Source organism: Neofelis nebulosa, chromosome 1 (assembly GCF_028018385.1).
Source record: "Neofelis nebulosa isolate mNeoNeb1 chromosome 1, mNeoNeb1.pri, whole genome shotgun sequence".
Taxonomy (NCBI): Eukaryota; Metazoa; Chordata; class Mammalia; order Carnivora; family Felidae; genus Neofelis; species Neofelis nebulosa.
This window is the reverse complement of record NC_080782.1, coordinates 117,621,112-117,636,170: the sequence shown is the minus strand read 5'-3', so window position 1 is coordinate 117,636,170 and position 15,059 is coordinate 117,621,112. Positions and strand designations below refer to the sequence as shown.

The 15,059-nt window shown below is 39.3% G+C and overlaps 1 protein-coding gene across 6 annotated transcripts in view; it reads left to right on the top strand.

Annotated features, from left to right (window-relative positions):
• Nucleotides 1-15,059, top strand: part of STK32A (serine/threonine kinase 32A) — a 133,279-nt gene that overhangs the window by 18,669 nt on the left and 99,551 nt on the right. For all 6 annotated transcript variants that reach the window (XM_058732580.1, XM_058732570.1, XM_058732573.1 and 3 more), the window contains one exon: nucleotides 14,627-14,682. Coding sequence is in view for 5 of the 6 variants with exons in the window: in XM_058732570.1 (XP_058588553.1) it covers nucleotides 14,627-14,682 (56 nt within the window). In the remaining variant the exon portion in view is untranslated. The remainder of the gene's footprint in view (nucleotides 1-14,626; nucleotides 14,683-15,059) is intronic.

Sequence of the window (15,059 nt, the reverse complement as noted above, 5' to 3'; positions counted from 1 at the left end):
TCCCTTGGCAATCTCCATCCTGCATCCTTTCTAGTATCCCTCAATTCCTCTTGGCCACTACACTTTCCTTCAGACTTCTTATTTTCATTGACTTATTTGCTTTCTTAATTGTTTTTTCCTCTCACTTAAAACACACACACACACACACACACACACACACACACACACTTCATGAGGACAGGGATTTTTGTCTGTTTTGTTCACTTTTATATACTCAGTACCTCCCTGTTGAATGAATGAATACATTGTAATAGTCTTGTCTTTCTTACTTCTGATATATTTGGGATGATGTACTATATAGTTCTGTACCTTCATTTTCACTTACATCATGAGTAGCTTATCCCAGTTTCATAAAATTTGTTGATTTCTTTAAAGTGTAATTTAGTATACATGAAATCCTACAACATGGGCATATTATAATTTATTTAAATGTACAGTTTTAAATATAGTGAAGTACTAACATAGAAAGGAATTCTCTTAGAGTTCAGTAGCTTTTTTTGTGATGCTGAATAATTAAAAAAAATTTTTTTAATGTTTATTTTTGAGAGAGAAAGAGAGAACATGAGCAGGGGAGGGGCAGAGAGAGGGAGACACAGAATTCGAAGCAGGCTCCAGGCTCTGAGCTGTCAGCACAGAGCCCAACACAGGGCTTGAACTCACAGACTGTCAGATCATGACCTGAGCTGAAGCCAGACGCTTAAACTACTGAGCCACCCAGGCCCTCCATGTCATGTTGAATAATTTTTTAATCCTGAAAATTATTTGGGTGGTAGGAATAAAGATACATATTCCTTATTTTGGAGTATTAAGTCATTATTATATAAAATAATACGGTAACCAGTTTTGTTCTGTTTAGACAGTATTAACATTAAGTATGAATATTATGTAATAAATAAATAGTCACTTGAATGAAGTGTGGAAGATTCTGCACCATTTGCTGAAAGCTGACTTTTTAAAACATTTTTTTAGGTTTATTCATCTTTTTTTTTTTTTTTTTGAGAGAGAGAGAGAGAGAGAACGCATGAGCAAGGGAGAGGCAGAGAGAGAGGGAGAGAGAGAATCCCAGGCAGGCTCTGCACCCTACCACAGAGGGGTAAGCCTACCCTGTGGTAGGGTGCAGAGCCAGCAGTGGACCTCAGTCTCATGACTGTGAGATCATGACCTGAGCCAAAATCAGGAGTTGGATACCCAACCAACTGAGCCACCCAGGTGCCCATTAGCATTTTTTAACTGTGGAAAAATATATGTTACATAAAATTTGTCATTCTAAACATTTTTAAGTATAGAATTTGGTGGCATTAAGTACATTCACAGTATGTGCAGCCATCACCGCTATCACAGAATTTTTTAAATTATCCCAAACGGAAAGTCTGTACCCATCAAATAGTAATTCCCACCATGCCCCCTCCCTCTCATGCAATATTTGTCATTTTGAACCTGGCTCATTTCACTTAGCATAAGGTCTTCATCTGTCTTGTAGCATGTGTTAGAACATCATCTGTCACTTTTTGTGGCTGTATTCCATGGTACATGTATACCGCATTTTGCTTATCCATTTTTCTGTTGATGCGCACTTAGGTTATTTCCACCTCTGGGTTACTGTGGATAATGCTGCAAGAACACTGGTGTATAAGTCCCTACTTTCAGTTCTTTGGTGTATATATCTAGGAGTGGATTGGCTCAGAGATAACTCTTTGAGTTCAACCATTACAGGTATCTACCACACGCGGTCGCATTTACCCTTACATGATGGTAGAGAATGAGCCTTCTGTTCTCTTCAGAATACTTTTGAGAAGGAGCCCTGTAGTCATCTCACAACTATGAGCCTGTGTCCTTAACTCATACATCACTGCTGGACATGGCAGAGCTTTTGCTTATCCATACTGAAGGAGCGGGTGGTTTTAAAGACCAGGATCATTTGGGGCACCTGGGTGGCTCAGTCGGTTTAGTGTACAACCCTTGATTTCCGCTCAGGTCATGATCTCATGGTTCATGAGTTCGAGCCCCATGTTGGGCTCTGCACTATCAGTGTGAAGCCTACTTGGGATTCTCTCTCTCTCTCTCTCTCTCTCTCTCTGCCCCTCTCTTGCTCACACACTCTCTCTCTCAAAATAAAAAATAAAAAAATAAATAATTTAAAAGATTAAAAAAAAAAGACCAGGATCATTTAATTTTTGTTCAAAATATGCTGACAACAGGCAATTTCAATAGTCATCAGATTGTGTTCAGGATAGAAATAATGTGCAGCAGAATTATTTCCTCTTAGTCTCCCCATTCTGGTTACCAAGCTTGGCACCAGGGAGCCCCCAGGGCATTACAGAACTCTCTCTTCAAGGATCTCAACAACTGTTCTCCGGCTCTACTCAACAAACTTCTCAAATTTACTTCTTGAATAGTCAGAGCACACTTCCATCTATTCATCATGTTCTTGGAATACATAATTGGAGTTAGAATTAGCCAGTCTTTATCCGGTCTTAACATGTCATCACATTTTCTCTTCCTGTGTTTTGAGATGCACATGGGAAGCACGTGCCGCTGTCTAGTGTTAACGAGCTTCGATTTTGGAGTCAGAAGCTCCAAATTAGTTTCCCATTACTAGTTTCCAGGACTACTGTAACAAGTGCTACAAACAGAAGACATCCCCACAGTTCTAGATGCTAGAAGTCTTAAGTCAAGGTACTGGCAGGGCCATGGCCCACTGAATTGTCCAGGGGAGCATACTTCCTGTCTAGTTCATGTTTCTGGTAGCATCACTCCAATCTCTACCTCATGTGATCTCTCTGTCTCTGTGCAAACTTCTCTCTTCTTACGAGGACACCAGTCATATTGGATTAAGGGCCCACTGAATCCTTACTGAATTCCATATAACCTCATCTTAACTTAATTATATTTACAACAACAGCATTCTCAAATAAGGTCACATTCTGAGGTACTAAGGTAATAACTTCAATCTATCATTTTGGGATTCCTCAATTCCTAACCAATAACCGTGATTTGTCACTAGCTCTATGAGCCTGAGCAAGTTACCTACTCTCCTGAAGTCTCAGTGTTTTGAGTTTTGGGGCTCATAAGGATTATATGAAAGAAGGCATGTAAAATGTCTATATTGCTTCATATACTAAGCGTTGGAAAGTGCTAGCAGATTATCATTAGATTTGTGACGGGGGTTTCTAGGTAGCGTTTTATCTTAGGATTCTGGTTTACAATATGATAAACTCTTTAATTTTAAAGAGATCTGTTAACATGGGATCCACAAATAGCATTCTGAGGAACCCTGTAATTTATACCAAGATTAGTTTGTATATTTGCATTATTTTCTTTCCTGGGAAAGGGTCCATGTATTCACCAAAGGAGCCCATGCCATCCCCTCACATCTAAGAATGTGGTTACTTTCATATTCAGCAACTCATAATGCTCTTGGGGTAGAAGGTTCATAGGGAACTTTGAGTACAGGAAACTTAGAGCAAAGTCAGAGAGACAGGCAACTGCCAGGTGGGTTAGAGAGACCAGTGCTTGAGTGCTTTCCCAGTGTGGTACTTGTCTTAGCTTATCACAGATTGAGGGCAAAGTATCACCACCATGATGTGCAGAGCAGAGAAGTGAAACTCAGCAAGGTTAGAAAACCTGCCCATGTTCACGTATCTAGGAAGAGGCACAGCTGAATCCTCATCCTGCTCTGTCTGCCTCCAAAGCCCAAGGACCATGTTTGGCATTTGCACAGTACTTGCTTATTCTCTTATAAGTTGACTCTCAAAGTAATTTTGAGATGTGCGTGAGAAAGCAATCATCATCCCTTATTTGGATAAGAATACGAGTCTAAAAATGGTTTTAAAAAAAACACTAGCCAAAGTCACCAAGCCAGTAAGTGGTAAGGAGAGATGGCTGTCTCTGGCTGCTAATGTTAAGTTCTTTTTTTTGGAGGGGGGGTGGGGGAAGGGATGAGTGCTCTTGTTTATTGAGTGCCTACTATAGTCTTGATATATTCCCAGTATACATTATCTCATTTAATCTCCATGATAGCCCTGTGTGGTGGGTGTCATTAAATCTACCTTATGGATGAGAAACAAACACAAGCAAGGCTTCCAGGGTAAGATGATGAGTCAAGCACATTCTTTCCATCCCCCAAGAACCGGAAGTGCTGTGTGCCTCTGGAAGGACAGGTGAAGCAGGAAGACTAAAATAAGGAAGATGTTTGGATAGCTGTATAAAAATCAATCCTGTCCCTTCTACCACTTTGTCAAAACAAAAAGAAAAAGAAAAATACTAGTTTTCTCCATGCCACACTGTGGTTTATCCTCTGGGGAAGAGGGTCTCCTAACTGGGGAGACCCAGAATACCCAGGGCAGGGGTGCCTTGTGGAAAATGGAGGGAACAGGCAGGTACATGACCACATACTGCGTGTTCAGGCCCTCAGCATTGGCTCTGATAACACTGGCAGCTGGGGGCTCACCTTCCAGACAAGAGGATAATAGAGGATTTTTGTCCCTCCCCCGCCCTGCCTGGAGATTTTGGCCAACCTAAGAAAGAAGATCTACAGTTATCAACGTAGGGGTTTTTTTTAACTCAGCATCCTAGCCAGATCTCTCTAGAGTGAAGCTTACTGTTGACAAGACCCACTCACATGCTCAGCATTTCCAGACAGGAGTTTAGGTCTCCACACTTAAATACAAGCAGATAACCAAGGGTTTTCAAACACATGGGAAAGACTTCTAATAGGAGAAATAAAAACCCGACTTAAGGAAAAGTGTCAGAGAGATGTTAAAATATAACAACTATTTTTTTAATAGAAAAAAATAGGATACCAAAGAAACAACATTCAGAGAGCAAAAACTAGCTTTAGGGAAAAAAATTTACAGCATGAGTGGAGAGATTCAAAGGAGGTTTAGAAGATAAATTTAAGGAAATTTTCCAGAATGAGTCAACAGACAGAGCTAGAAAAAAGCAGGGTAAACAAAAGAAAATTTAAAGGCCAGTCTAGGAGTTCTAGTTTCTAAATAATAGAAGGTTCAAAAAGAGGGAAAGAAGGGAGGATACCATCCTACTTAATTTAAAGAAAAAAAGAAAAGCCCCAAATTTAAGGACACATGTGTCAAGAATGAATGAGCCAATTCAATACCCAGCACAATGAATAAAAAAAAGCTGTATCATCATGAACTTTCAAAACATTCAACACGAATATACAGTCCTGTAAGTTTCCAGAAAGAAAACTGTTGCATCAAAGGATCAGGCATCAAAATAACTTTAGACTTTTCAGCAGTGACACATAAAGCTAGAAATTAAGGAGAGCAATGCCTTCAAAATTCTAAAGGAGGATAATTTCCAACCTAGAATTCAATGCTCAGTCGAACTCTCAATTGAGTATAAGCAGAATAAAAATAGTTTTCATGTATTCTAGTCTTCAAAAATTAACCTCCCTGCAATCTTTCTTACAAAGCTATTGGGGGATGTATTCCACAAACACAAAGAAGTAAAACAAGGAAGACAGTGCAGGAAAGAAGCAGGGAATCATCACTAAAAAGGAGTGAATCAAATCCATCCCGGGGTGATGGTCAAGGGGAATCCAGGGTGGAAGGTATAAAGCAAAAAAGATCCAGAAGCAATTGGGCCAGAGGGCTCTGGGAGGGACATTTTCAGGAAGGGGAATTTAAGACAATTAGAGAAGAGTTCGAAATTGAATTAGGAAAAAGGATACAGGAAATTGAGCACATGTATACACAAGACTGTTATTAACTGCAGTGAACATAAAAATTGTACAAGAAAGGAAAACTAATCATAGTTTACTCTATGATGCAAGGACCTACACCATTGCCAGACTCATAATAATGGAATACTGAATGCTGATTTAATTGAAATTATTCTATCAAATACAGCTACATTGGAAAGATGGGCTCATGTTGGGATGAGACCCCAAGAGTAGAAAAGTGAGCTAAATCTTGGAGATTTAATAAGTAATGGCTAAAACTGAAAAGACAAAAAATCATACTATTTAGAATATATGGTAGGAACTAACAAATTTATTAGCTACAAGAGGTGTGAGTGTTAGCTTCTTGGCCAGGAGAAATTAGAGAGTGAGACAAGGGTGTCATAGGACTAAAATCAGTGTTTTAGGGTCACCTGAGTGGCTCAGCGAGTCAGGCGTCTGACTCTTGATTTTTGGCCCAGGTCATGATACCAGGGTGGTAGGATGGAACCCTGTGCTGGGCTCTGCACTAAGCACGACTCTGCTCTCTCTCTCCCTCTCTCTCTCTCTCTCAGAAATAAACGTTAAAAAAAATAGAATATAACCCATGTTTTATAATAAACCTTTAGACTGTGGGACTGTTCAAACTGTGTAGAAAAAAAATATAGAGATACCTAACTTTGATAAAAGTAAACGTTCTCAAAAGATAGAAAAATGAATCAAAATATCAATCAAGGTTATCTTTAAATTGTTTTTCTTCTTTCCACTTACTTCTGTCTACTTAATCCTATATTTTTTGATACCAAAAGCATATTCACTTTCTATAAAACATAATCTTCTTCAGGGTACCTGGGTGGATCAGTCGGTTGAGGGTCCAACTTCGGCTCAGGTCATGATCTCACAGTTTGTGGGTTTGAGCCCCGCATCGGGCCCTGTGCTGACAGCTCAGAGCCTAGAGCCTGCTTTGGATTCTGTGTCTCCCTCTCTCTGCCCCTACCCCACTCACACTCTCTTTCTCTCTCTCTCAAAAATTAAAAAATGTAAAAAAAAATGTTTTTAAATAATCTTCTTGGGGCACCTGGGTGGCTCAGTCAGTTAAACGTCCAACTTTGGTTCAGGTCAGGATCTCATCATGGATCATGAGTTTGAGGGCTCAGTGCTGGTGGTGCAGGTCCTGCTTGGGATTCTCTCTTTCTCTCTCTCTCTTTGCCCCTTCCCACTTGCACTCTCTCTCAAAAGAAATAAATAAACTTTAAAAAAAATTTTAAAAATACAAAATAATCTGTGAACAAAAAATTGAGGTTCAGAAATGTCAGGTAAATGTCCTAATTCCATTCATCCTATAAGTGGTAGAGCTAGATTCCAGTGCAGTTCTGACTCCAATCATTTTTTTTTAACTGTTTACTTCTTTATTTTGAGAAACACAGAGCATGAGCAGGGGCAGGGGTAGAGGGAGAGGCAGAGAGAGAATCCCAGGAAGGGGCTTGATCCCACAAATCATGAGATCATGACCTAAGCCGAAATCAAGAGTCAGACACCTAACAAACTGAGCTACCCAGGGGCCCCATCACATTATTTTTCTTAAACCTTTGATTAAAGTATCCATTAAAAACCAAGCAGCAAAACTGCCACAATATTCTCTCCCTCTCTCAAGGTCCACAGAGTCTCTTTCTACACCAAACATCAACATTGGATTGCTTTCATTTGTCTATTTGCCTATTTATTTATTTATTTATTTATTTATTTATACCCATCTAATTCCAGAAAGATCAAAGACTGAGTTCCAAAGATACCATAGAAGGGGGCGCCTGGGTGGCTCAGTCGGTTGGGCATCTGACTTCAGCTCATGTCACGATCCTGCAGTTTGTGGGATCAAGCCCCACGTCAGGCTCTGTGCTGACAGCTCAAAGCCTGGAGACTGCTTCTGATTGTGTCTCCTTCTCTCTCTGCCTCTATCCCACTCATGCTCTGTCTCTTTCTAGAAATGAATAAACATTAAAAAATTTTTTTCAAAGATACTATAGTAAGATAAATTACAAATGAGGCAAGGGGCATTTGATTACACAGGTTTTGTGTTTTCATGAATGCTGCTGAGCGAGCCATACTCTGTTTCCTCAGACTGTGACTTACTCTCAAGCTCCTTTTGTTTTTCTGAGGGCTTAGCGGAGCCCTGGGCAGCCAGATGCTCAATTGAGATTTGTCAGTTTGACCTGCTAACAAAACTATAGCTTCTGGAGAAGAGACTTTAACTTCTTTCCCACTTTGCTGGGACTGTCTTAAAAGGGTAGACATGAGCCTTTGACTACCTCCATTTGCCAATGAGATACTTTATGTAACATTTTAAGCATACATGCAAAGCAAAAAGACTAATGACTTATTAAAAATTGGCAAAAATCTATGAATAGATAGTCCTCTGAAAAAATACAAAGATACAGGGCTTTCCTGATCATTAAAGAAACATAAAGTCGATCAATAATTCAGCTTCCTTTCACTCATCAGGTCAAAGACTGTGGGTGTGATAGCACTGGGAGGCAGTGGACAGAATGGCATTCTTACATATTATGGTGCAACAGCTTTGAAGGGCCAGTTTACAGTGTCTATTAAATTGGAAAATTCACGTACTCTTTGTTACACCATTTATGCTTTCATGAAGCAAGCTTACAAACCTTCGCTCAAAAGCTGACCAAGGATGTTTGCAGTAGTATTGGAGGTAACAGCTGAGAATTAAACCATCTTTGAATTGCCATCAAAAGGCTAAATATTTTATGGGACATTCTATACAATGTCATACAAAAGAGCTGTTTAAAATAATTAGATATAGATCTCTGTGTGATGGATGAATGAACAGAAAGAATATAATTATACAGAAAGAGTTTATAATCTATGCTCCTATAGGAATGATAGTATGTTGCTATAGCTGTCAAAAGGGAACACATATATGAAGAAAAACTCTCTTAAAGGATACATTGAATTCGTTAAAAGAGGCTGCCTTCTGGGAATGCAACTAAAAATTCAGAATAGGAAGAAGTCTCAATTTTCTTTGAAAAATTGTACTTTATCATTTGTAATTTTTAGTTTTCAGGGAGCTGGACATTAAATTTATGGTTTATAGCAGCTCATCTCCAAAACCACCTGTGAGTCAAGTGTAATTAGGACCATTTTACAGATGGGAACCCATAGCTGGTGTCCTTGTTCCCTCATCAATAGAAAGATCTACATAAACACCAACAAGTGCAGTTCTCAATAGTTGTACATATGTTCATGATTTGGTGTTTACTTAGGCTGTAAACACTTTTTTAATGGCAAAAGTAAAAAAGTTTCCAAATAGTTTTACCTAAATTAGAAAAAAAAAAAAGGAGGGGTTTCTGCTTTACCTTCTATTCTCCCAAATTCCCAGTGTCAGGCCTGTATAACAAACTCCAAAAAGAGCTTCCCCTTTGCTTTGCTTCAACACTGTTTACTGCACAGAATGTTGAGGCTGGGGAATGGTAAGAGAAGTAGAACAAAGAAAAGAAAAAGCATCAGGCACTGGACTCTGCAGTGAGCAGAGTTTCCCCTTATGTTTAGGGGAAGATTTAGGGCAAGCTGACTTGACCCACGTGATTCTAAAAGCAGAGACAAAGAAATCTCACCTTGCTCCCCCGACTCTGCCTCTGGATGGGTCGAGCCACAGTAATAGCAACAACACAAGATAACTATAGAAATAGTGGCCGAGAGCCCAGGTCCAGGATCAGAAAGGCATCTACATAGTTATATGACAGCCACTGGGCAGACTCAGGTGGTCGATTCTGCCCACTCCTGCACTCAACCATCGGGTGTGGCTTTGTGACAACAGTCAACCAGCTGTCCCCTCAACTGGTCTTACTTTCTACGTGACTTTAGGAAGTGTGAGTCTGCCAATGAACGGAGTGTGATTTTAGTGTTTAAATGTTTTCCATACAAGAGCCCCTGAAGGCAATTCATCAACTTCATTCAGTGCTCACACAAGAGAAACAAAACTGTGTTGGACTTTTTGAAAGACTCCCTTGGTTTTTAAAGTGATACCTTTCTAGAGGATTTTCATGTGTAGTTTTTTTTTAAGTTTATTTATATTTTGAGAAAGAGAAAGAGTGGGAGCAGGGGAGGGGCAGAGAAAGAGGGAGAGAGAGAATCCCAAGCAGGCTCCACACTGTCAGCACAGAGCCCAATGTGGATCTCAAACTCACAAACTCATGAGATCATGACCCAAGCTGAAATCAAGAGTCCGACACTTAACCAACTGAGCCACACAGGTGCTCTGTGTGTAGTTTTGGCTAAACAAGGTTCCATCCTACTTTCTGTCTTGAGAACCTAATCCCAGGATCATTAGTCACTACACTAGTTACAACAATTGCAAGGTATTTAATCTCTCTGAGCCGAAGCATTTCTAGCTCTGTAGGCTGAAAGGTCTCTGTGAGGCTAAAATGAGACATAAAAATGACATGCATACCAAGCCATACATAAACAGATCCCTCATGCATAGAGAATTTCTGTGTCTGGTTGACTTGTGGAGTATGTGCACCTACCCCAGAGAAAAACTCGAGAATGAGCCTTTTTACGATACTTGGTATTTTAAAAACTATTTGAAGTGATATCATAACATGAGGGCCCGTTCAACTCCATCGGTTAATGTGACACCCCTCCAGACAACATCAAGGACACTGCACTGGCATGATGTTTGCTAAGACCAGGGTGAGCATTCATGTGTGAACACACAACTCAGAAGCAGATAAGAAAGGTATTGAAGGTTCCAGCTCTTCTGCCTGTCTGTTCTTCCACAGGCCACATCCCATAGGCCAGGTCTGTGAGTGAAGTGAGAACCAGGCTCTGCCTCTCTCCACACCCAACGGCTGCCTTCAAGGCCCCACAGAGACCCAGGGTCTAAAAGTACCCCTAGAGCATCTCTCTGTCTTCTTGGCACGAGATCTCCTTCATGAATCAAGAACAAAGTTGTAGAACGTGATACAAGGACAACATATAACAACATGACAGCAAAGGTTAACTGTGGAAACTGAGGAAACACTGCAGGAATACCACACCACTGACTACAAAAACCCAAAATATGTAGAAATGACACTGACAATTGCCAGTTTTTTCATGCTGACTCATAATATCCATGTGCTATGACAGCAACGTAAGGTAGCGTTGGTTGGGAGTCTGAATTATGCTCGCCCCTAAAAAGTAGTAGTAGAAATACTACTCAAAGTGATTGACTCAAGTTGATAGTCTAAGTACTTTGTGTATGGGAACTCATTTCATCTTCCTCTAAACCCGATGAGATGCACATTATTTTCATACCCATTTCACAGATGAAGAAACAGAACACAGAAGTAAACCGCCAAGATTATACAACTATGAAACATAGGAGGTAGGATTTGAACACAGGCAGTCCGTTTCCAGAGACCATATTCTTCATCTCAGGGGCTGGCACGCTTTTCTGTAAAGGGCCATCTAGTAAATGTTACAGATTTTTATGTGGTTGCATATTCTTTATTGTTTTTTTTTTATCATCCTTTAAAAATATAAAACCAATCTTAGCTCGTAGGCAATACAAAAGGAGGCTGTAGGCCTATTTTGTCCTGTGGTCATAAATAATCTGCTGTTGATACTATACACGGTGATCAAAGGTTTAAGCATACAGTGGATGTGGTACTTGATACCCAGTCCCTGTGGCACATCCTATATGCCTGTAATACAAATGGGTTTCTGTTGACAAAATAATCCATAATTTTGACTTCATCTCTTTCTCATTTTGCCTGAATTTATGAGGTTTCACTGCCTTTTCAATCAGCTTCCCTCCTATTGCTGGACATTCAAGAAGGGGCAGTAAGTGAGTTGGAGCATTACCCTGATTCCAAAGCCGGATAAAAACACAACAAAAAAAGAGAACTACAGGCCAGTATCGCTGATGAACACCGATGTAATGTGTGTTCGACAAAATATTAGCAAACCAAATCCAACAATGTCTTTAAGAAAATCATTCACCACAATCAAGTAGGGTTTAGTACCTGGATACGAAGGGGGTTCAATATTCACAAATCAATGTGATATATCACATCCATAAGAGAAAGAATAAAATCCATATGGTCATTTCAACAGATGCAGAAAAAAACATTTGACCAAGCACAACATTCATTCATGAAAACACGCTCAACAAATTAGGTTTACAGGGAACATACCTGAACATAATCAAGGCCTTCTATGAGAAACCCACAGCAAATATCATCCTCAATGGGGAAAAACCAAGAGCTTATCCTCGAAGGTCAGGAAAAAAACACAGATGTCCACCCTCACCACTTTTATTCAACGTAGAACTGGAAGTCCTAGCCACAGCAATCAAAAAAGAATGAGAAATAAAAGGCATCCAAAATAAGGAAGTAAAACTTGGACTATTTGCAGATGACATGATGTTATCTATATAGAGAAAACCCTAAAGGTTCCACCAAAAAATCTACTGGAAATGATAAATGAATTCAGTAAGATCGCAGGATGCAAAAATCAATGTACAGAAATCCATTGCATTTCTGTACACTAATAATGAAGCAGCAGAAAGAGATATGAAAAAGAAACAACAATCCCACTACAATTGTAACAAAAATAACAAAATACTAAGAAAAAAAATTAACCAAAGAGGTGAAAGAATATGAAAACACTAATTCAAAGGGATACACGCACCCCTATGTTTATTGCAGCATTATTTCCAATCCCTAAATTATGGAAGCAACTCAAGTGCCCATTGATAGATGAATGGATAAAGATGTGGTGTGTGTATGTATGTGTGTGTGTGTGTGTGTGTGTGTGTGTGTATTAGAATATTATTCAGCCATAAAAAGGACTGAAATCTTGCCATTTGCAACGATGTGGATGGGGCTAGAGAGCATGATGCTAAGTAAAATAAGTCAGAAAAAGATAAATACCATATGATTTCACTCATATGTGGAATTTAAGAAACAAAACAAATGAACAGAGGGGGGAAAAAAAAGAGAGAAACAAAACAAGAAACAGACTCTTAACTATAGAGAACAAACTCATGGTTACCAGAAGGGAGGTTGTGAATGCGTGAAATAGGTGATGGGGATTAAGATGTGGGGCTCGAACTCACGAACTGTGAGATCATGACCTGAGCCAAAGCTGGATGCTTAAACGGCTGAGCCACCTGGGTGCCCCTAAAGCAACACTACTCTTGCTGCGTTGGAGACATTTCTAACCTATTCTATTTTGTTTAAATTTTGGATGCTTCTCATTACGACTAAATTTATTTCATAACTCATTAATGGGGCTTGACCCCATGAAAAACCACTTCCTTGGAAGACCCTCATGCTCATGCTGCTTCTGTTTACAAGAAGCAATTGTTTTGAGGTTCTTGTGTGCCTTTACAACTTCGTTGGATTTTTTTGCTGAGAACCAACCGTGTGCACATCACCTTGCAAGGCTTTGTGGGAAGTGCAAAGAGTTTGGCTTCCAACTACCTCAAGCCAGGAATTTTCTGAGTTGCTAGGAAACCAGGATGGACAAAAGGACCTACCATCTCTGCTCTCATAGAGTTTATAATCTAGTGGATGAAAGAAATTCAAACTATAGGAATTTTGGAAATTAAGCCATTCACTTGACTAGCTTTAGGTAAACAACTTTATTAATTAACACTTTATGGGTAGAAAGTATGTTTTTCTTGTCTAAGAGGATCAGTCTCATTTCAATAGCTGAGAAAATAGAATTCAGTCCCTCCCTACAAATGACATTGTTATTTTGTGTTTGAATTCAAGGTTATTTGCTTGATTCAAGGTTACATGCTGCCTCACATGATTGAATGGGTTGTACAGTAGAAATAAAGTGATTTGGGAGTTCAGGAGAAGAAATGATTAAGTCACATTCAAACATTTCAACCCTCAGAAAGCTTGGTAAGACCTTAAGAGTTCCCCTTACCCATATTTTTTTCCTTCAGGAGTAGCTAATGTAATTATTCTTGGAAAAACAGACAAAATAGTCTTTTTAAAGAGAAGAGTGGTAACTTCTAGAGTTTTGCAATCTTCTCTGAATAAACTCTTAAAATCCCTCATTTGGAATTTTACTCCTCTAAATCCTTATTTCAAAAACTATGAAACATAGTGGAACATTTCCTGAAGATCGACAGGTCAGGGAACCAAAGGTTGTCACTTTTCTGAGAGAACCTGTACTTTGCTGTTCTTATCACTGAGAATTTCATGAGCACTGACCAAGAGACCACACTACATGTAAACAAACATCTGCTTCTGACTTCTAGAAGCTCAAATGGCAACTTCAAAGCACCATTCCGTGAAACCCTGCACACATATTCTTGGGAATCTGTTAAGATATTTGTGCCTTGGGAATCGGCTCATTCTATAAACTCATAATAGTATCCTTCTTGGCAAAAAAGAAATCATTTAGGTACAACAGAGTGATTGTTATGAGAAAATAGGCAAAGGGATTTTTACAATGTGGATGCTGAGGAGAGCCACCTTCATAAAGGACCAGATCTCTCCGTAATCGTCAGTGTTCAGCGGTGTTCCTCCTGACCTTACCCGCTATGTGAAATCCACTGTTACGTGCTCTTAGAGCTCCACCACGCCTCTCCTTAACGTTCAGGGGGAGTTTTAATTGTCCATTAATTTATGACTATTTAGGCTATGAGCATCTCTCTCTCTATGGAGTCCTTACTAGACTACAGGCTCCATAAAGGTAGAGATTTGATTTTTACTTTGCCATTACTATATCCCCCAGTACTAAGCACTGTGATTAATAAATAATACTTGTTTAAGAAATATTTATTGAATGAATGGGCATTTTAAGATCATCTGGAATGCTGGTTGAAACAAGATACTTCAATTTCACCAAATCTTTATTATTTATTAGTGATCAAAAAGCAACTAACTAATAATCCCTCACATTGTTCTTCTTTTTGTTTTACAGTCAACTTTGACCACTTTGAAATTTTGCGAGCCATTGGGAAAGGCAGTTTTGGAAAGGTGAGAACCATAATGATTAACCACTGGCAGGGTTATATGCCTCAGGGAACAGAGTCTGAGAATATTCAGATTATCTAGTGACGGGGACCCTGAGGAACGATAATTCAGAGAGGTTGTTATAAAATTGTCACTACAGTTTGAGGTGTGTGATATAATGAACACCAGTTGTTCTTAGAATTATTTCATCGTCATGCCCATTGACTCTCACTAGATTTTAAGACTTTCTCTCCACGATAAGGAGGACAGTAAACTTTTGGACTTAGTGACCAACTGTATCAGTATCTTCAGTAATAGTTATCTTCTCAATGTAAGAGTTAAATCTTATGTGGAAAAGAAGCTGTCCCGTTTCTGTCTTTTCCTCAGGTATCCAATGTTTT